The following is a 21,267-nucleotide window of genomic DNA, read 5'->3' as shown; positions in this document are numbered from 1 at the left end:
TTCGCTAAGGTTGCTTAACAATGGCGGCCATCTTGAACGGGGTTGACTCTGAAAGTTAATCAGTTTGTTGATGCATCAATCCAGAAAGGAAGAGAAAAGCTTTGAATAGACTGAGATGATACAGACTTAAAACAGCAGAGCAGAGAAATCTGAAGTGTCTGCAGAGCTGCAAAATGCACGTTTTCCTCTGATCTGTGTGTCGCTCAGAACAACAAACTCTGTGTCAGTGAAAATGTGCAGAACAACCGAACGGCAGCTTTGGCTCAGAGCCTCGATCTGCTGCATTTTACAGGAACCTGTGGGCTTTTTATTCTTCTCCTCTACACTTGGAAGTCCATAAGTGGACAGATTGATGTAATGCCAGCAGAGTAACCTGCCTGTTTCCTTGTTGAAGACTCTGCTCACTTAAATCACTACGCTGACAGCTACAGTTCCTGTTAATACATTTAAAATTGAAAAGTTAATAGAAAAATGACAGCGGATTAGATTTTCATAGGAAAATGTTTCATTATGTAAACGTGTCACATATATCCCTTAAGCTTGGGACACTTTAAATTAGAAATTGTATTCAGATTTGTCTTCATTTCTTTAGCAGAGATGAGAGGTTTGACTTTTCTTTTACAAGTGTTTTACATTACAGTTCAACAGTCCTTTGCAGTAATGAAATTTAGTCAGATTTGGGGAATCTTATAGAGTTTGCTAAGAAAACCCAAGCTTAGATCTTGACTTTGATTCAGTCCCCCATCCCAAGTGTGCATGAGACAGTGGGTGTTGTGCAAGTTCAAACCTCACGAGAACTAATTAAAAGTAATGAATAAGTTCATATCTCACTGTATGACAATCATGACCTAAATGCATACTCCTTAAATAAACTAGCTCACAGTCATTGGTTAATTTTTTAACAAAATAGTCTCCTTCTCTCAGCCATATATGCAAACATAAATGTTCTTAAGTTCTGGTCGATGACAGATATTGTGTTGTGAGTTTACAGCTGCATTTTGTTCTTTACCAGCTAAGATACATCTGTCTTAGTCCTGCTCTCTGTGCTCACAGATTCTGTACCTTTTTACAGTGAAATCCCCAATAATATTGCTCTCATTCACATAGTTTAGGTTTTATTTGTCAAAAAGCAAAAATAAAAAAAAATAAAACCAATGATATCCTGTCTGAAAAACCCTATAATTTAAATCACATTCATATTCCAAAGCACGACCAAATTGATACCCTGAACTATTCAAATCCTGATTTTATTGAAACACAACCGTATTTTTTATTTTTTTCTCTACAGTTTTCTCTTCTCTGGTGTGCCTACAAACTGTTATGTGTCTGTGTTTGGAAGGATGCATGAAGAACTGGGCGTGCATGCACAATTTAACACAGTGTTTCAGATTTTATGGTTAAATTTGAAGTCAGAAGTAAAAGCATGTATTTTATCCTATAAGCTGGTAGCAGGTAAAGCTCCATCAACCCCCCCTATGATTATATGAGTTTTGAAAAGGAAAGTTTCAGACCTTGTTCTGAAAGCAGGAAGTGTTTTTGCCTCTCAAAGTCAAACTGAGAGCTGGTTCTCTGACAGATGAAAACTCTGCAGTCTTAGAGTAATGTGACCTCCTGGGAAAATATAAAACTATTATGTCTTTAGAGTTTAGTTATTAAGAGCTCTGCATCTGAGACAAAGACATTCAAACACTTTTATGAATATTACTGTAAAAAGAGGAGAGAAGATGAAACTAAAGTAACATGATCCGTGCAGTTAATTCTCGTCAGAATCCTTGCAGCAGCAGGATGCTTGTTCAGACATCCTGATAAAAATGACAGTAGTGCAGCCTAAAAGGAACAACTGCACGGTCTAGTTTTTCTGCACAGCATCTACAACTTCGGTTTTGAAAAGGTTGGGACATTGTGTAAAACGTGAACAAAAGAATGCAATGATTTGCAAATCTCATAACCCCAAACTGTAACAGTAAATATATCAAATGTTTAAACTATGTTTCGACCATATTTGATCTGGTTTTAAACTGGCTGCCAACTTGTGATGGTGTGGAGCCCCTCTAACAGCCAAAATTAGTCATTGCAAAATAACATTTATTTCTAGTATAGATTTTTTATCAAAGCTAAAACAACAGGACACAAAGCCACCTCTCTGAAACACAAGTGCTGCTGCTGTTCGACAAATGCACAATGTGCCATCTCCCTGAAAGCTTGGTTACAATGTCACCTGCAGTCAATAGCTGCCGTCGATCACACTGACAGTTTTATGCTGCTAAGCTTCATGGCCATATCCATTCCCATGATGACTCCTAATACATCAAACCTAATATGAGTTCTGCCTCTTTCTCTGCCTGGCGTACAAATGTCTCTGGCCCCACTCACTCCAAGCTCATTGCATTATCAACAAGGCCGTTTGTCTGCGAGGACAGTCTGTTAGATTAGGATCTGTCACAATATCAGGAAACTATTTGGACAAGGTGGTTATTTTCCACACATCTCATATGAAAACAAGGCCATTCTCAGACAACAGCTATAACACAGAGGAAGAGGAAATGTAAGTTGAGTTGGAGGTGGTGTTTCATAAAAACAGACTGTTAAAGGTAGATTTGTTCCTTTTTGTTACAGGGCCCAAACCAAAGGCTGAGTAAAACCAGGTACTTTATTGTTGTAGGTGAACAAAACTATTAAACACTAAGAAGCAAAACAAGTTTGGGGAACACAACTCAACAGGAGGCTTCAGGAAAGAGTAAAGCAGGGGTGTCCAATCCTGGTCCTGGAGAGCCGCCATCCTGCATGTGTTACTTGTTTCTCTGCTCCAACACACCTGATTCAGAGGTTAAATCACCTCTTCAAGTCTGCAGAAGCCTGTTAATCACCCATTGATTCAAATTAGGTGTGCTGGAGCAGAGAAACAAGTAAAACATGCAGGATGGTGACCCTCCAGGACCAGGATTTGACACCCCTGGAGTAAAGGAAAACCAAGACTATATGATGTGGGAGCAAATGACAACAAGCTGCAGGTGGGCTGATCACGAATGGAAATCTGGTGTAGCCGTGAAAAACAGGAAGTAAACTGAACAGAGAGAACAGGAGAAGGTTTCAACAAAATAAACCAGGAAGCAGTAATATAAAAACAACAAATTACTGAAGGACAAAAAACAAAAACATGCCATATTTGAAACAATGAAAATGCAAAACATTTTTACAGTTTTACATATGTAAAACAATATTGGAGTGAAAGAGCAAATCTCACATTTTGATTCACACAATAGTCAGATTGTTATGCAACACAAATGCATTTGTATAAATAAACTGTGTATAAATAAAGCCAGCAGATTTCCTGCCAGCAGCATAAAGGCCAGCCAGGTGTTAATTAGCTCATCAGTATAATGACCTTCAGACAAGGAGCCCACCAATCCATCACTGCAACATTTAAGGTCCATATCAGAGTCCAGAAGGGCTAAGACCACATCATGGCTTCAACCTGTTAATACCACAGAGACTGAGGTGAACAGCCTCACTGATCATGTCACGTCATGGCGTGTGATGTAAACTGTGTATATTTCTCATGTTCATATTATGGTTCTGCTGGATTTTCTGCTATCAAACCAATTCAAACAAGATCAAAGCGCCGCATTTGACTTACAAAGCAGAAAACACATCATGTCACTTCTGTGAACACTGGATCTGCATGTGTTTAATGTCAGCCAACATTTGGGTGTGTAACAAGACAGATTTGTCAAAAAAGAAAAAAAAACCCAACTTTTTTTCTGACATGAATTTCACAAAGCTAAGCTTCGGTTCATGAAGCATCAAAAGACAGTGCTGCGTGAAAGAAAAACCAAATGAAAGCGTGTCGTTGTCAGACGTTCCGCATTAAATATTTAGCTTCCTTCCTTTTTGTTTACTGAGATGTCGGAGCATGTCTGACGCAAATAAAATGACTAAACACTGACAGAAAACGGTGGAAAAAAAGAGCAGTGATTCCATCCCAACATTTCAATACAAGATGCTATGATTCTGCTGATAAATGCATACATCAAGACCCTGGTCTATAAAATATTAAGTGCACCAAAGATTTGCAAATGATCCGAAGAACTTCAAGCCACAATCTCTACATTACAGCTGTCATTACACTACAACACCTCTACCTGCAAATTCCATTAGGTACTATAGTACAGCAGAGCATTATGGGCTCTGTAAAGCTGAATGCAATATAAGTGACAGGCTAATTCATAAAGCAAGGCATGCCGTTACCTCTACTGCACAGATATATTTATATATTTAGTGTAAACGTACTCCGCATAAACCTCAAATGTCAAGCATACATCTACATAAACTGAGACATAAAAATACTGTAAAGGCTAATGAATTATGAGCTGCACATGCTCTTTAAATGATTCCCTCACAGCCATCTATGCAAACATCAAAATGCATAAAATCAAACTATAAATCATAAATCATCAGAAACAGAACACATCAAAGTGTCGGCCAGGAACAAAAAGGCCTTAACTGGAGCATCATGGGAGAAACTTGTTCCGTCTGGCCAGATTAATGACTTAATTATGGCAGTTTAGCTTCCAACCATAACCTTTCCTCAAATATTGTTAGCTTGTTTTTCCTCATATTGCACGCGTAATTACCTTTGTGTTAACGCTGTTGTGGAAAATTAAACGACACGACACTGAAGTAACTGTCGAGGTGACTTTGTGAGGAAACCAGCCGAGTTAGTACCGCTCTGTGTTTCTAAGTAATTTCAGGAGTGCGTTGCCTTCTTGTTGCTGACGCGGGTCACAGTGCAGGCTGCTGCGAAGCTTGTTATGCTGAGAATCAAGGTGGTGTGAACCTTGTCGGCTGTTTTTGCATTCGTTACTGGACTCATTTGCATCAAACAAAAGATGCATTTTCTTTCAAATAAAATAGGCTGTGATCTTTATGAAAGGTTGTCAATAATCAAAAGTGTTTAATATTGGACAGACATTAAATCAAAAGGTGAAAAAATTACTTTTTACTGCTTAAATGATTTCAAGGTGACTATATTACAGAAAAGTTCAATGAGTGATTGCATTGCTGTGCTGGAACATATTAAATCAAATCAATCATTTCTTTAAGGTATAGATCTGTGCGAAAGTGTTGACTCATCCCTCATTTCTTTACACTTTGCTTTGGAGAGAGCTTGCAGGTATGCGAACAGAGCTGCTTACTTTATAAAATAAAGGCTTAGAATTCCTCGAATAAATCATTTTGCCCACTTAATTTAATGCCAGTGTGGTAAAAACAGAGATCAGCTTAAGAAAAATTATGAAATTATAGCTGTTTTGGTCAAACCTTGCAAATGTTTGCACACACGATCTCATGCAATATTGTGAGATTTGACGAGACGTGATCTGCCACATCAAATTTTAGCTCAGTGTCTGTAAAATTAACCAAGTTATAGCTATTTTTTGAGTTGGCTCAAGCTGATTAGCTGTGGTGGCCATCTTGAAAGGGACTGAGTCCAGATTTTGATCAGTTAATTATGTCCATCTAATGATTACTTTCTGAGAAATTCAATAAAATCCATGCAGTTCAGGAGGCTATAAAAAGACAGTGGAACATTGTGGAACACAGAATCCAACTTTCCTTGTTAACAAATGGAAATAATGCAGGTTTCAAAGCAAAATGAGTACAGTGATTGTCTACATGCTTTAGTTTAGCAACATGTCTAACAGAAGTGGCAACATTTTACACCCGGTCTGTTCCATAAAGTGGCCTGACTCCGAAGTCAGAAAATTATTGGGTTGGTTAGACATCATTTTGCCCTGAGCAATTTACACTGAATGTTAAATGATTGAGGCACAGAGCCACAGTGACCTTACAGCATTTTTCCGACCTGCTTATGACCTCCCCCTTTTTTTTTTCTCAAGAATGAAAGCAGTAAAGAAGTATTGCGTATGTTGCTGCACTCTGCTGCTCCAGCTCTTTTTTTTATTATTATCTCACGAGCAGCTGGTTGCTACTATTTCACCCACAAGTGGAGCCAAGCACTTGAGTTTGTGAAGGGGGGCACGGAGCACTCGTGTTCCAGCATGCTAATAGGGCTCCACGTTTGAGATTGTTTAGCTTGGAGGCATGTCGGTTCTATTTGCATACCACCACATCCGTGATATTACTTATTAATCTTCAGATGGGACTTTGGAGTCTAAAAATGCTGCAGTCTTAATTAAAGTGTGTTTCTATCAGCATTGCTAATGACCCGTAGCTTGAAATGTGCAAAAAGTTTCTCCCTGGAGTGGCTGCCTGCTGCCAAGAGTGTGTGGGAGGTGACTTTGCTTCAGTCCTGATTTGTTGGCTTTTTGTGCAAAAGTGAGTCTTTAGTTCAGCACATGTTTTTTTTTAAAATTATTTATTTCGTTAATATCTCCAAACTGCCAGGCAGACGTCTGTGCTTTTCTGCTTTACAACCAAAGCAAATGTGCCCGAGTCCAACATGAAAGCTGAACAATTACACGCTGAAAGGAGAGGGGGGGGGGTTAGAGAGCTGAGGGGACAGAATAAAGCTGCATTTGAAGTGACAAGAAAATAAAAGGCAGCAAGAACAAGCATCGGCGTGTAAACACACAATGAAATGTGTTCGTAAACCCAAAAGCCTCGAAAAGTGAAGCTGCGGACTGTCCAGCCCATCAGCGGCGGCGTTCTTCTACACGACAAGGCGCAGAAGGAGAGGTGAAAAACTGACTGAGCAGTGAAAAATTTTGACATTTGTGCCCAGCGGTTGGATGATGCTGGCGAACACGGACAGTTTTTAAACGGATCAGATCAGAAAGCATTTGAGTAGCAGCTTGTTGCCAGGCAACAAAAGAGATGGGGCCTCTGGACGGTGAGGAATCTTTACAGTGATTAGTCCAACTAAAGCACAGGGGGCTAAATCTTCCTTTTGCTTTTAGTCTTACATCACAATAAATCCCAGTTTGAGTAAATATGAAGCCCAGTTTGTAATAAACCGCAGACACACAAGCCGCAGAATTGCTTGACATTTTCAAGTTCTAACCCATTTCGTAATTAAATTCTCTTTCAAAACAAACCAAATGAATGCCGTTTTGGCAGTAAAATCTGTCAGTGACAATGTGACATGAAAAAAAAGAGAAGGGATTTAGTTGTGTTGACAACACAGCGTGGGATGTTTTGTGTCAGCGTCGCCAGTAATAAATGGCAGACCATGACAATACAAGCTGCTGCCGTCATAAATGACAGAGTGGTGCAGTCAAAGCTTGGAGCGGAAACACTCATTAGGCTTTGGGGTCCCCGCTGAGACAAAACAGGAAGAAAAGAGGTCACGCAACAAATATTTTTCTAAAGCGCTGAAGCTACTGTATCCTCCTTTTAGTGAAACAAGTGACTACACGCTCAGGTGGGCTGAATTAAAAAAAAAAAAAAGTGCTTTTAGGGTTTATGTTTTGAATCTAAACTTGTAAAACTAAATATTACTGTAAAAGCTTGTCATATTTCCAGGAACCGAGTCAGAAAAATCAACTGGAACGGTCCCAACATCAAAATCCAACATGGCTGCCCTATTCCATAATATACCTTTTAGTTTCACGTCTCTCATAAGTCAGTTGTATACATAATACTTTACGACCTCTATTAGGAAACATGTTGTGTTTGGATATCATAACTTTGGAGCGATGGGGACCCAAACTACAAACACAGAGGCTGAGGAACAGGAACTTAAGACGGAAAGTTTTAAGAAACTGAAAGTTTGACAAGACTACAAAAATAATAAAAATGAATAAATCTGGGGAACAAAGGAGACAAAAGGGAACTAGAATGTTAAGATTTACCCCATGGACTCACAAACTGTGTAGTATACCCAGCTCTCAGCTGCAAAAGTTTCAGACACAGACTTGACAACATTAGATAAAGTGACCATTAGTTTATTTGTTTTAATTTGTTTGACCCTTGGATGTGTTTGTGTTGTGTTAATAGCATATTTTTGGGGGAACAGATTAATATTTTCATCATGAAAAATGATTTTGATCAAAGGAAAAAGAAAACACGTCAAGTATTTCCATTTAATTGTCCAAGCAGGAAAACAAAACCAGGCTGTTTGAAGCTAAAAGGTTGGAGAAACAGCGAGACGTGAAAGCTTTCAAACTGTGAGCTGACAGGGAATGGGCAGCCATTTCGTCTGAAAGCTATCACAGCCTCAAATCATTACTACTGTATTCGCTTACATGGATAAACAGCCGCTTTTCAGCTGAGGGTTAGTTTCTCCTGTGAAAATGGCAACCTTTCCCCGCAACACCTGTATGAATAATTCAGCACTCTGGGCTCTATCAGAGGCTGTCAGAAATGTCAGCCGGTCGGAAGCACCCTCCGCTGCCCCCAGAGGATGTTGTCTCTCCACCCTGTGGTAAGGTTAGGGGGTTGAACACACACCCACACTCACACACACACACACACACACACACCTAACCAAATACCATAGCTTTTCCAGTGACAGGAGCCTCCAGAGCTGAAAGCTCAGCATTACTGCAGAGAGGAAGCTGGTGCAGGCTTCTTTACTGTTGCTAAATGCATTTTTATAATAACTAAGTGATATGAATGAGGCTTCCTCAAAGAAATTGCCAATATTTCCAGCCTTAGCACAAGGTTAATGGTAATAATTAAAAGGAGTAGGTAATATTCTTTTGTCTTCTGAGTTGCATCCCCATACGACCGTGCTAAAAGCAAATCAACCACCAGGGCAGTTGTGCAAAAAAAAAAAAAAGTAACTTTGCCTGAAGAAATGCAAATCAGGCAATTCAATTTTGAATATGTAGCTGGAATGAGCTATAAAGGCCTTCTAATGAGAGATAAACCAATGTTTTTTACAATATAAATATGCTATCAAAGAACGAGAGGAGACAAAATGTGCAGGCTTGTTGATTAACAGTGAAACTTCCCTTTGAGTGTGGAATCTGGTGTGTTGCTGTTAACAGGATAGTCGGTTATCGGCCGTCTATGAATAGATCCAAGGAACGGAGTCAAAGGGATTTCATCTTCAAGTGGAGAGCAAGGAATACTGCGAGAACATATTATATAATATTTAATGCAACAAAATGCTGACACAAAGATAAAACAACGATTTAAAATATCAGAACTTTAATTAAATCAACACAAAGTCAACAGAAAATTAAATGACCTACTTTAAAACTAACTGCATGTTCATTAAACCCCTTCAGTTAGTGATCACACCATTAAAACTGCAAACCACATATTTAAAGTCTCAGACGTCTCTGCATATTAAAGCAGAGAAAAAGTGTGAAGAAATAACAGTTTCATTCATTTGCTGTAGTTGTAACCATGTCTTGTTAACACAAACGAGAATTGAGGTTATTTTTATTGCAAAGAAATGCTAAATAAACTTATACGGATGTTTAGAACCAGCATGTTGCCAGTTCGAGCTCCACTCTACACCAATTCACTTTATCAGAGAATGTCTGTCATGGTTCTCTAAACGGTTAGCTAAGGATAGAAAGAAACAAAATATATGGGGGCTGATAAAATAAGAAAATAAAGAAACCTCATTAAAATTAAACTAAAAGCCCTGCGGAGGCAGGTATATCCAAAAACAGAAACCCAAAGTGCAGGAAGAAAGCCACATCATGAGACGAGGAGATAATCTGCAACATAGAGACGAAGATCTAAGGAGAAGCAATTAAAACATAAGATGAATTATTTACCAGCCAGTAATGACTAAAACAATGCAGCTGTGACACTCAGTAAACTGATTCCAGGTGTGCAACAGAACTAAACTGGAAGTGAAGCAGAAACATAACACATAAAAAACTAAAAGGTTTAATCCAAAATGAAAAGACAAATCAAAACCAGTGAAGCTAATAATCCTTGAAGAAATGCATATCGCCTGCTGCGTGGGATCCTAAAGCTTTACACAAACATCTCACATGATCTGTTAGCAGTTGGAGTATGTGAAGGGGCTGAATATCAGCTATGACCACCTCAAATTTTAGCTCAATATTTGTAAAATTGACTGAATTACAGTGATTTTTGTGTTTGCTGAAGTTAGTTTTACTGGTGGCCATCTTGAATGGGTTGATTCAGTTGTAGATGTGTATCCAGTAATAACTTTCTGAAAGTTTCATTAAGTCCATCCAATGAGTCAGGAAATATTTTGCAAAACAAACATGAAAAAACAGACACAAAAAGGAAAACATTAATGACTACTTTTCATGTCAGCAAATTTGCAATAAAGTTCCTTCCACCTGCTTTCTTCCTGATGTCCAAAACAGGTCAATACATTTGGTTGCATCGACAGAAACAGGAATCTGGGAAAATGAATCCACTTGTGTCTTGATTTAGTATCTCAGAAACATTTAAACCCTGACAGGCTCAGCTTAAAGCTCTACAGCTTGATGTCTTTTCAGTCTACAGTAAAACAGGACAAAGCAGAAAACTATTTATTGTCGAAGGAAACTGAAAATCTTACAAGCCTTTCATTCTGAACAATATTTAGCCTGTGAAAATTATTTGGACACTTTTATTTCCTAAAATATGAGTTGAACATGTGAAAAACATTGTTAAAAATGATAACATTATTCCCCAACTTTATGCTGCTAATTAGTTGTCAAACCAAGTCATTTGAAAAGGACCCAGTTTTTACAGACAGAGCAAAAGATTTCAAGGCACGAGTCAAAAATGTGAAGCACGTTTGTGCTGAACTAGTTTGGAAACCTTGACAGATGATTATCAAGTGACTCTGAATTGGTGTCTACAAGTCTTACAAGACAAAACAGTCTGTAAAACGCTCCACGAGGGATTTTGAAAGCATTTATTTTATAAATATAATAAAAGGCGAGTTTGGCTCAGGTGGACTGCTGGTGGTTCCGTCCCTTAGAGAACTTGAAGTGTCCAAAGGCAGATCAGTGCCTTCCATAGTTTGTGTATTTATATATTTATTTCTTTTCTTGTTTTGGGGCAGATATGTAGAAACTATGGGTCTGATTATCTTTGACTTCTTTAGTTTAAAGCCTGTTTTCACCGGAGTAAAGACACACCATATAAGCATTTTCTACTACTAGAGCTTATATTGTTTGCATGATTTTGGACTTTGAAAATGGTGCCAACTAATATATACGACTTCTGACAGATCTACACATTACAGAGCTTAAAGACACAATGTGATGTTGTATTTCTACAATTTCCTCTACAGTTCTGAACATTTTTGCAACCCTGGTCCTGGAGAGCCACTATCCTGCATGTTTTCCTTGTTTCCCTGCTCCAACACAGCTGATTCAGTGGTTAAATCACCTCTTCGTGTTCTGGAGAAGCCTGTTAATCACCCATTGATTCAAATCAGGTGTGTTGGAGCAGAGAAACAAAGAAAACATGCAGGATATTGGATATTACCGTCGTTGGCACGACGAGCTGAGGTATCATTCAAAATTTGACCATAAATTCCAAACCTAAACACCTGATTGCTTCCTTTTCTTTGGTTATCCACAGATTCCCTGCTTGTTGAGAGTTCAAAAATAAGTAAAAGTCATGCAACTTAAAAAAAAAGTGTGTCTAGCTACAGAAAAGTGAAATGTTTGGTACTGTACAGTAAAAACTGCTCCTCCTCTAAATGTCATGGCTTTTTTTTGATAGATGGCCAATCTTCAGACGACCTCAACAAGAAACAATCTGAACATGAACCATCCAAACACAAAAGATGTCCTGTGGTGTAGAAATGCCACGGCTATCATATTTTACTGAGCATCTTCTCTTTGAGCAGTTCTGCTTCTCTTCGTCCCCCCTCCGGCCCACTGTCTCTCTTCATCTTCCTCCTCACACTCCCCCCCCTGCTCATCATCATCCCCTTGTCCCCACACGCGCATCTGCTGATGGATGAGCTCATTTGCTGCAAATCTCTTTCGAGTCAGAGCGGAACAGTGGCGCTGCCTCTCTCTGCTACTTCACAGGGAAAAGAGATCTCAGCATATGAAAACTGTCTGTGCACACATGGATGAACAGAGAAAATGCATGTTTCTGTGCGAACGTGTTGAGAAATGACTTCTCTCTGAAATGTTCCGCGGAGTGGCTCTTAGTGTGTCTTCAGCAGCACTCAGGACGAACACACAACCACACACTAAAAGAAGCTGTTAGGATTGAATTTGTCTTAACAGCACCACAGAGGGCTGGATCAAAAGTATTGTAAATGCAATAACACAGAGCAGGAGATAAGATCGCCTTTTTCTCCCGCCTTGGTGATGTAAAATGCCTGCTCACTAATAATAGAGACAATGATTTGGCAAAAGGCATGCTTAAATCAATTCAAGTGAACACATTTCCTCCAGCGTGAGCATTGTTTTATGTTAGATCGAAAGATTGCTCATATTATTTGCCTCACGCTGGCTGCAATAATGAAAAAAAGGCTGTCTAAAAATATATTTTCACAGATAAACTACTCCATTTTGATGTGTCACTTCTGATCCAGACAGCATCTCTTTGTTTGTCGGCTTCTTCAACTGAGCTGGCCTCACAATAACTATGATGAATGCAGTGTCCACAGAAACAAACCAGCCATTTGACACTTCATCCCCCTTGATGCATTATCAGCTAATATCCTATGGATCCATGGCAGGTTGTTTGAAGCTTTGTGAATCCATGTGACTGGCCCTCTGCTGAGCCCTCCTATGAACAGAGGTGACTGTAATCATGTCACAAATGGCGACGTCTAACTTCAAATGCGTTTTGTTAGTGTGAGCTGGCTTTAGGAGATCAGAGACAGCATCTTTTTTACTGATTAGAAAAAGTTACCCTGCCCAGCAGACAAATCTCTAAGATCCTCTTTAACTTGTATCAAAGAAAGGTTATTTTCAAAGAATAGTTTGACCATTTTGAAGTGGGGTTTTGTGTAAAACCTCTAAACAATAAAAAGGTACTCATTACAAAGTCAAAGACTGGGAAAAAACAAAAAACCTTCAAACTAAACAAAAATTTACCGATATTTTTTCTTATATTGATGGTGAATGGCTGCCAACTACCTACAGAAACAGCTAAAGTAAATAAAATATATCAAGAATAGTAACGTCCATGGAAGAGCCGTTTGGGACTGAGAAGTCAAACTATTTCGATTTATTAGTACATGTGCAGATATAAGTGTTTGTTGACATTGAGTGCATACCTGCATTTCAGAACTGCACATCAATATATTTGGAAAACAACCGGAGTAAACTCCTTAAAACTGCACCATTTGATAAAGTTCAAGATAACCCATAATTATATGTTTCATTTCATAGTTTGCAATGAATAGCTTTAATATCATACTTCTTGTAGATAACTCTTTGAACAGTCTCAGTTTGTGAAACAGTTTGACAAAACGGATGTCCAAAGTGGATTTCTGCCTTTAGCTCCAGTTTCTTAAAGTTATTTATGCACACAGTTTTATAAACTTGGTGCATGCCAGGCATTACTCAGTTTATACTAGGCAAATACTCAGTATGTTCCAGGTGAGTACTGTGCATGTACCTGGTACGTATAGTATAATATGCTGCTATCCTGCTGTGAAGTTTTGAGTCGTTTTAATGAGTAAAATCCACTTTAGAAGTGGGTCAATTTAGACCTTATTGAGCTAAAAGTAGATAGTCCGAGAAAGGCCCCTTCCAAATAGGATATTGTCAACTTATAAACACTATTTAAACTTTTATATTTCCCATTACTGGTGCTATTTACTCTTTAAAATAATCAAAGAATCCCATGTAAACTCTTGCATTGTCATACATTTTTTGTATTGGGGACTCAAAATGCAGGTAAGCCACCAAGGTAGCAAAATAAACAAAACATGTGCAACAGGTACACAGGGAGCTAAATGCAGGAGAACCCAAAAGAGGTGGACCACAGAAGAACCCCAGTTACGAATTAGAGCAAACAAAAGGACCTGAGCAGGAGTGGAGGTGTATTTAAGCTGGGAGAAGTGATTACTGAGTGGGAACAGGTGAGTAGAAGGAGCAGAGCAGGTGTGAGCGATTAACTGAAGGCATATACCCACTAACACAGAAAAAAAAAACAATCCAAGATCATGACTCATGTAATTTGAAAATAACAGTAGTGTAAAGCTTTAAAAAAGAACTATCTATCAAATTTTGGAGTCTGGAGCTGATTTAAGATGGCAGAAATCCACTTTTGTTTTTGCTGCCTTTGGACTGGTCATTATCCGGGGAGTCCTGAAGTCTAATTCTCTAAACTGAGTTCATTCAAGAAGATATACACAACGAAGAAAACATCATTTATTTACAAATAAACCAAATCCTGAATGTGTGTTTGCCAGCGTTTTGAGGGCATCTTTTTCATAAAAGGAGAAAAATAAATGTATTTTGCAGTGCACTCAATGTGCGTGAGCTCGTGCGTGCCTGTTAATAAGAGATGAAGTGACAGGTCTGGATGAAACTATTCTGTGAGGCCTGTGGAAAGAGGGGGTCGACTGATAACTGGGAGATAGAAGCCCTGCCATGAAATGAACCGGATGACAGATACAGAAAGATATAAAAATATCACCAGAGAAGGGTATTAGTTGTTCAGGAGAGGGGGAAAAAAAAAAGAGTGACCATCAGGATTTTCTGATATTTAACAGCTGCCAGATGATTTGGGAGGAATCACAAATAAGAAAAAGAAATAACTGTGAAAGAGAGAGTTCCAGTTCCTTCAGAAGAGAAGCTTTATATTCGGGGTGAGTCAAAATAAACTGCTGAAGATCTTTGAAGTTAATCCTGATTCAAGACATCAAACTGATTTGGTGATGGTGTCTTCGTGGGGGGGGAAGGGTTCTCAGTCTCTTTTATGCGACCACAAACAAAGTCAGCTGTGACAAATTTAACTGAATATATGTGGATTTTAGAGGGAAAAGCCCAAACACCTTTTCAAATGTTGTTCTGTCACATTCGGGATCAACTTGTTTGGTATTTTCAGACGTGGAAATCATTCATGAGCTATTCTTTGTTACCCTGATGGTTCAGCTGCAGCTCTTCGTCCTCGCTCTGATTGGATAACTCGTACTGAACTGGTATAGTTTTATATATATAAGGTTTAGTCATTTGACTCTCAGCTTCTTGTATTATTTAGCTAATATTTTCCTCTGGTTTGTCTGCATTTGGCTCCTTTTCCCACCAAACCACAAAAAGAATGTGCACTCATTCAAATCTAAATTGCAAAAAAAAGGAGTTAGTAGGGAACAATATTCGAACACCACCACCCCCCTTCCCCCAGTAGTGTGCCGAAGCAGTTTTATTTAACCTGCAAATACAAACAAATTGTAACTGATTGATTTATTAATTGATTTATTTTGAGTTTTTAACAATACAAAATGTAACTTGTTCCACTACAATTAATGACAGACACTTTTTCAATCATTGACTTCAGTTTTATTTATTTATGTATTTATTTTGGAATTGTCAAAATAAGTGCAATCAATCAGACATTTTGTGCCCTGATTGCAGTCATCCTTTCATTCCTGTAAAGACCAACTTTTGGAGAACGCTTCTGCTTGTCCACATTAATTCATTATTTTCAGAGTTTGAATCACACATTTGGATTAAATTATAGCTGTTTTTAAATCATTAGTTGTGAATACAAGGGTTGAATTTAAAGAAACTTATTAGAGTTGCTCTTTATGTGATCAGACAGAATTATTAAAACCAAAATTATATCTCAAAATCAATATTAATTCCCCATCTGAGTAGAATTGGATCATTAATCTACCTGTTCATGCTTCTCCTCATCATCATCATTCCAGTCCATGCAGGTCTGAGTTCAAGCGAAGGCTCAGCCTTCGATTATAAACATTAAACTCCAATTATTTACTTTCCAATGAAGTCAAAGGAACAGAGATAGTGGAGTTTATCCTGCTGAGTTAGATCGACTCGACCCCTTGCTACTAATTAACAACCAGAGGAAGAAGAAAAGAGGAAATAATCAGAGCAATCAGCGGCTCGTGTTTGGATATGCATCACCAGCGAGGCTTTAAATGTTTTCTTCTTTTACATACAGCTGGAGGCCCACACATTCAGTGCATTTATTCATGAAAAATAACCTCACCCAACATAGAGAAAAGCTGAGATAAGAGAAAAGAAGATAAAGATAAAAATCGGATTTTGGAATACAAATTGGTACATTAACGATATGATACAGTGAAAGTAAGATAATGCCGAGCTTTCTCAAAATTATATTTTCACACTCAGCTTTTGAAATGTAAGCGAGCTGTTTGAATATCAGGAAAATCTTCCCTGAAAAAAAGAAGGGAGGACTTCTTTGTTGTTGTTGTTGTTTTTAAAAATAAAGAATTTAGATGAATATATAGATTTCAAGGGAAACCTAACTGATCGAGTCCTTTGTGTCTTTTCAAAACAGGATGTAAAAATGTAGATAAAGCATAAATTCAACCAAGTCTGCTCCTATTATTAAAGAAGAGATGTGGTAATGTAGTACCGTCCTCCAAGTTTAATGGTGCCTGAAGTTTTATTGCTGACAAATGAAAACAACCACAACACATAAAAATATATCTTGTTGAATAAAAATAAGATATTTATCCATGTTTGTCACTCGGCTGTCCAGGAATGGACCCAAAGGCTGGAGAGCAAGAGGCAGAATCAGGATCAATACTTCAGCTTTTGACAAACTTGAATGCAGGACTCCAGGGCGGCGCGACAAAAGCAGGAACTAACAGAAACCCTGTCTGCTGGGATGGCTGAGTGGAAATAAGTGTGCTGATTACTAATAGCAGGCAGGTGGTACGTAAAGCTGTGTTCACACTGTGCAATTTAGACCAAATCTTTTGTTGCGAAAGAATGGTATGAAATGAACTTGAACCAGTGGTTTGTGCTTTCTGCTGCTGCAACTGATGCCTTTCTTTCCTGAGACGATTTTCCTCCTTTTTTCTTAGTCCTAATTTATAAATAAGACAAAACACAAGGAAACATAATACTGAACAGGAAAGAACTGAAAACACCAAAAACTAAACAAGGACCCTCTTAATTGTAATATACTGACATGTTCCCTCATTCCTCTATATTTCTTTCAGAATTCTGTTATTTCAGAATAACATTTACTTACATTTAGTAACATTTAGTTACATTTAGTAACATTTAGTAACATTTAGTAACATTTAGTATATGTTTGGATTGAGTTGTTTTTTTACTACTGTTAGGTCTCAACTTTATTAGTGGCTCAACCTTTATTAGGTTGAGCCACTCAGGTTGAGCCACTCAATAAAACAACAGATATATTAAATTACAACAAAAAGATCGCTGTTGTACATTGAAACAAGCCATAAAATTGTATGATTCTGTTTATTCAACAGGTTTTAGAGTGTACTCCTTGACTTTCCCCTAAGTAGAGAAATTAACTAAAAACTACCAAACATAGTTAAAGCGGATCATTTTCTTTTTAACCCATAAACCTCCACTTGTCACTACATTTAGATGTTGAAATAAACATCTTAGCAAAGAAAATCTTTACTGAGAATTTAAACCAAGAAGATGTATCATTTTTCGGCTGCAGAAAAAACAGATTTAACCTCTCCCAGCACATCCTACGGACACAATCTGTGGGTTAGTCTCACACAATGTCAGAAACATCTGTTCAATCTGTTTTGTGCTCCAATAGACGGTATGCCAAGATATCAAGGCATTCAGCTCCAAAAAACACCAAATCACTGACAAGCCTGTCACACTCGATAAAAGAGGGAACTATAATATTCCTGCTGAAAACTGCCCAGCAAAAGAAAAATGGAGTGGAAGGCAGATTTGTGCACTCAATACACACTGCAGTGACACTGCTGCTAACAAAAACCGGAGTCTTTTCGGAGCTTTTCAGCCTCTGGCAGAGGTATTTCATGTTCCAGACAAGCTGCTGCCACAGAGTCCTTTGAGGGGTGAAACACAGCGAAAAAGGCTGAATGCCTGAATCACGACGAGACTGAGGAGCCAAGTCATCGCTGACAGAACGGAGTTCACTGGGATGTGAGAGGTATGATCTTTGGGCAACAGATGGAACAGTTCAAACAAAAACCAGCCACTGTCAACTTCCTGCTATTTGCCATCACATATTTAAAAGCTATAAATACAAATAATTAGCCTGCGGTCGTCTTCAGGACAGTGAGAGGTCAGAGCCTGCTCTCCACCCCCATCACCCCATGCCTGCACACCCCTGTCATGGGATGTTTATTAAAAGCTGAAGCAAAACCAAAGCACTATATAAAGGCCCGTGGAGATTGCTTTGTCTCACCTCACTGAGCTTCGGAAAATTTCTTTTTCATTAGGAAGATTGCTAGGATTTCAGTGAGCCGACCAAAGCGAAACGTCTTCAAGTTATTCTCTGGCTAGAGCTCCTGTTTGTTGTTTTTATATTCCTTTAAATATGAGCGAGCCTGCTAAAACGGAGGAGCTATGTGGTGAGTACAAGAGGGATGTCCCTTGGTACCCACTGAAAAAATGGTGGCGGTTTAGCCAGATTTTCGTTCCAGATGTTGGCCTGCCACCTGTCCTGGACCCCGGGGATCCTCGGCGGATGAATGCGGACTGGTTCAAGAGGAGTCTGGCTGCCTGTTCCTGGCTGGGGATCGTACCGGCTCCTCTGTTTGTGCCATCTATTTCTGAGTCAATGCATCCTCCCGGCCAGAAGATTAGGAAGTGGCGAGTCAACATGGATGTGGCCCACTTCTGTCCTTCTGAGATTTCTCTGAGAGCCAGAGGTGGATTTCTGGAAGTTCAAGGTATGGCCTTGGTAATTAAACAAGCAGGGATAGCAGGGATTGATTAAGCATTAAAAACCGTATCTAGTATTATAATCTCAATAGTTAAAGAGTTTTATAAATACACTTTTCTCACAGCCAAATACAAAACTAAACACTGATGGTAAAAAAAAGCTGAATGTTTCGAAATGAAAAAGCTGTTAAATAATGTGCTTGGGGAAATTAAAATCACAGCTCTGTGACATAAATTAATTTCTGTGTTGAGTAGTTTCTCTGTGTCCTCACATTTCTCCCCTTTAAATGGTAATCTTTCCCCAGGGAAGCACGATGAGAGGCCTGATGAGCATGGATTTATTGCCAGATGTTTCTCAAGAAAATACAGGTACGAAAAGACGGTTTGGGTCCATCACAAACACAAGTCAAGCAGCCAAGTATCCAGATGTTAAAATGCTGTTTTAATATTTGCACATTTCTTAGTGAGGATATGAATTAAACTGTTTCCTTATCAGGCTTCCCACTGAGGTAGATGTCACCAAACTCACGTCCACACTTTCTGTCGATGGCATCTTGACGATTGAAGCTCCGGTTCCTGAAACCTCTGCTCCTGCTGCCATCATCATTCCAATAAAGGTGATAATAACAAAAATATATGGGAATCATGTTGGTTTACTCATTTACCCATTCATTGATATGTTTGTTTGCTAAATGAAACTTTTGAGTCAGTAATTGGTTAGCTTAATAAAAAAAATAGAAATAGCAGCCTTATTAAAATCTAATCAGTTCATTTATTGTAAGAATTAAAAGATACCGATTAGTGCAAAAATGTCAAGTTACAGGAGTTTGAGGCCATTTCTTGTCTGAGATTATTCAGTGTGTGTAAGACCCATACGGGTTAGGCTTTTGTAAAAACACCAAGTGGAGTCAAAATGGACACATTATCCTGAGTCCTTTTATGTAGACCAGGTAAAGCATTTCTTAGTTATTTAGGTGAAATTTCCAACTGGGTCATTATTAGAAAGTGTGTGTATGGGATCAGAATTGTCACATGGGGCCATTTTTTATTGGTTTAACAATTGAACTGCAGAGACAATGAAACTAGTATTCCTTGAAGGAATGCAAATGGCTTGTCATCTTGCATGCCACAGTTTTACAAAGATCTCATGAGGTCTGCTAACACTTGGAGTATATGTATATGTTGAGGCTAACTCTCAGCTACTATCATGCCAAACTGTAGCTCAATATTAGTTCAGTTGACTGAGTTCAATTGTTGTGGAAACCATTTTGAGTTGGGTTGAATTCAAAAGTTAATGAGTTGTATATGTTCAACCAATAATTATTTTCTGTTTCATTAGATATTTTGCTACCAGACAGACAAATGAACACAAATGCACACAAAGACAGACACTTACTTTATTGCCCACCGTTTATGATGATGGACGATAGAAATGAGCTCAGCCAGTCTACGTTAAACACCTGTCACTGGTCAGATGTGAAACATCTGTATGATCTGATATAGGCACCTTTTAAAAGCAAATTTATTGTCAGTATTAGTACAAATATTGGTTGAGGATCAAAACTGTACAGTCCCTAAACTATATCAGTTTTTTAGAAATAAGAAATAGTTATTTTGAGGACTAATTTTAGAGAATATTTAGTGGTTGTCCATGATTCAGTCTCTTTTGTGAGTTATTCTTTAAAATGTTACCATTAAAATGAGGCAAAGAAAACTGATTTGTGTTTCTTTGAATATAAATGCAGGTGGAGACTGAGGAAGGAGAACAAGAAGTAAAAATAGAAGACAAAGAGGAAGAGTCACAATCAGAGGTTCATGGTGATCAGGACCAATCGAGCAGCATCACAGCCGAGACAGAGCAGGAAGATGAGGAGACCCAAGAAAAAGCAGCAGAAGAGACCCCTCCTTCAGTGTCTGCAGAGGACGAAAGCTTAGAGAGTCTGCAAAAATCTTCTGAGCAGCAGAAACCCCTAGAAAGACTGGAAGGCCCGGTTACATCCAACCAGCTGGAACACAAAGAACCGGTCATGGATGATGGAGCGATCCAGGTAAAGGAGGTGGGAGATGAGGAGCTTAACCAGCCTGAGGAGCAGGAGCTGGGCACAAACCCACCGAGTGATGTCCAGACCCTGGAGCTGGAGGCTGCTGACATAAAGCAAGAAGCTACAGAGTAAACAGAAGCACATTATCCTGCATTGCTTGCCTTGGACCAGTTCTATGATGCATTAGAATCAGTAGCTACTAGAGCCGTATAACTGTGCTGTCTTTAGAGCGCCAATAAAGCAACAGCGTGTAAAAATGTGGATTGTATTCCTATTTATTTTCACAATCTCAAAATGAATTGTTGGTTAATTATGAGTAAATTTGCAACTGTTTATCAAGTGTTTATCACCATTAACATCCACAATTAACCTTGAAAACAACATGATTGCAACATTTAAAAAAAAAAAAGTGATTTTCTGTCAAGCTCTTATGATCTTTAATCAGACTCTATATGTTTGTACAGCTGTGCCTTTTGTCACTTCTACATAAATGCTTCGCCCAAGGAGAAACAGGC

General features: G+C 38.6%; 1 protein-coding gene across 2 annotated transcripts; it reads left to right on the top strand.

Annotated features, from left to right (window-relative positions):
• Nucleotides 1-18,198: 18,198 nt before the first annotated feature.
• On the top strand, nt 18,199-21,011 carry si:dkey-1k23.3 (heat shock protein beta-1). Of its 2 annotated transcripts, XM_017427800.2 has the most exons (5): nt 18,202-18,397; nt 18,470-18,718; nt 19,016-19,079; nt 19,207-19,327; nt 20,456-21,011. In XM_017427800.2, the coding sequence occupies exons 1-5, from the start codon at nt 18,364-18,366 to the stop codon at nt 20,882-20,884; spliced, it is 897 nt and encodes a 298-aa protein (XP_017283289.1). In that variant the 5' UTR covers nt 18,202-18,363; the 3' UTR covers nt 20,885-21,011. The 2 variants fall into 2 exon arrangements, with proteins under 2 accessions (XP_017283288.1, XP_017283289.1); XM_017427799.2 differs by having other exon boundaries at nt 18,199-18,718.
• The last annotated feature ends 256 nt before the right edge of the window (nt 21,012-21,267 follow it).

The sequence above is a fragment of the Kryptolebias marmoratus genome, linkage group LG1, assembly GCF_001649575.2.
Source record: "Kryptolebias marmoratus isolate JLee-2015 linkage group LG1, ASM164957v2, whole genome shotgun sequence".
NCBI lineage: Eukaryota > Metazoa > Chordata > Actinopteri > Cyprinodontiformes > Rivulidae > Kryptolebias > Kryptolebias marmoratus.
Note: the sequence above shows the minus strand (reverse complement) of the source record. Positions and strands in the feature narration are given on the sequence as shown.

Excerpts from the sequence above, each read along its gene's own strand:
- si:dkey-1k23.3 (XM_017427799.2), top strand. The coding sequence starts at position 18,364 with ATGAGCGAGCCTGCTAAAACGGAGGAGCTATGTGGTGAGTACAAGAGG. Across the intron at positions 18,719-19,015 it reads TGGATTTCTGGAAGTTCAAG|GGAAGCACGATGAGAGGCCT; the intron begins GTATGGCCTTGG and ends ATCTTTCCCCAG. Across the intron at positions 19,080-19,206 it reads TGTTTCTCAAGAAAATACAG|GCTTCCCACTGAGGTAGATG; the intron begins GTACGAAAAGAC and ends TTTCCTTATCAG.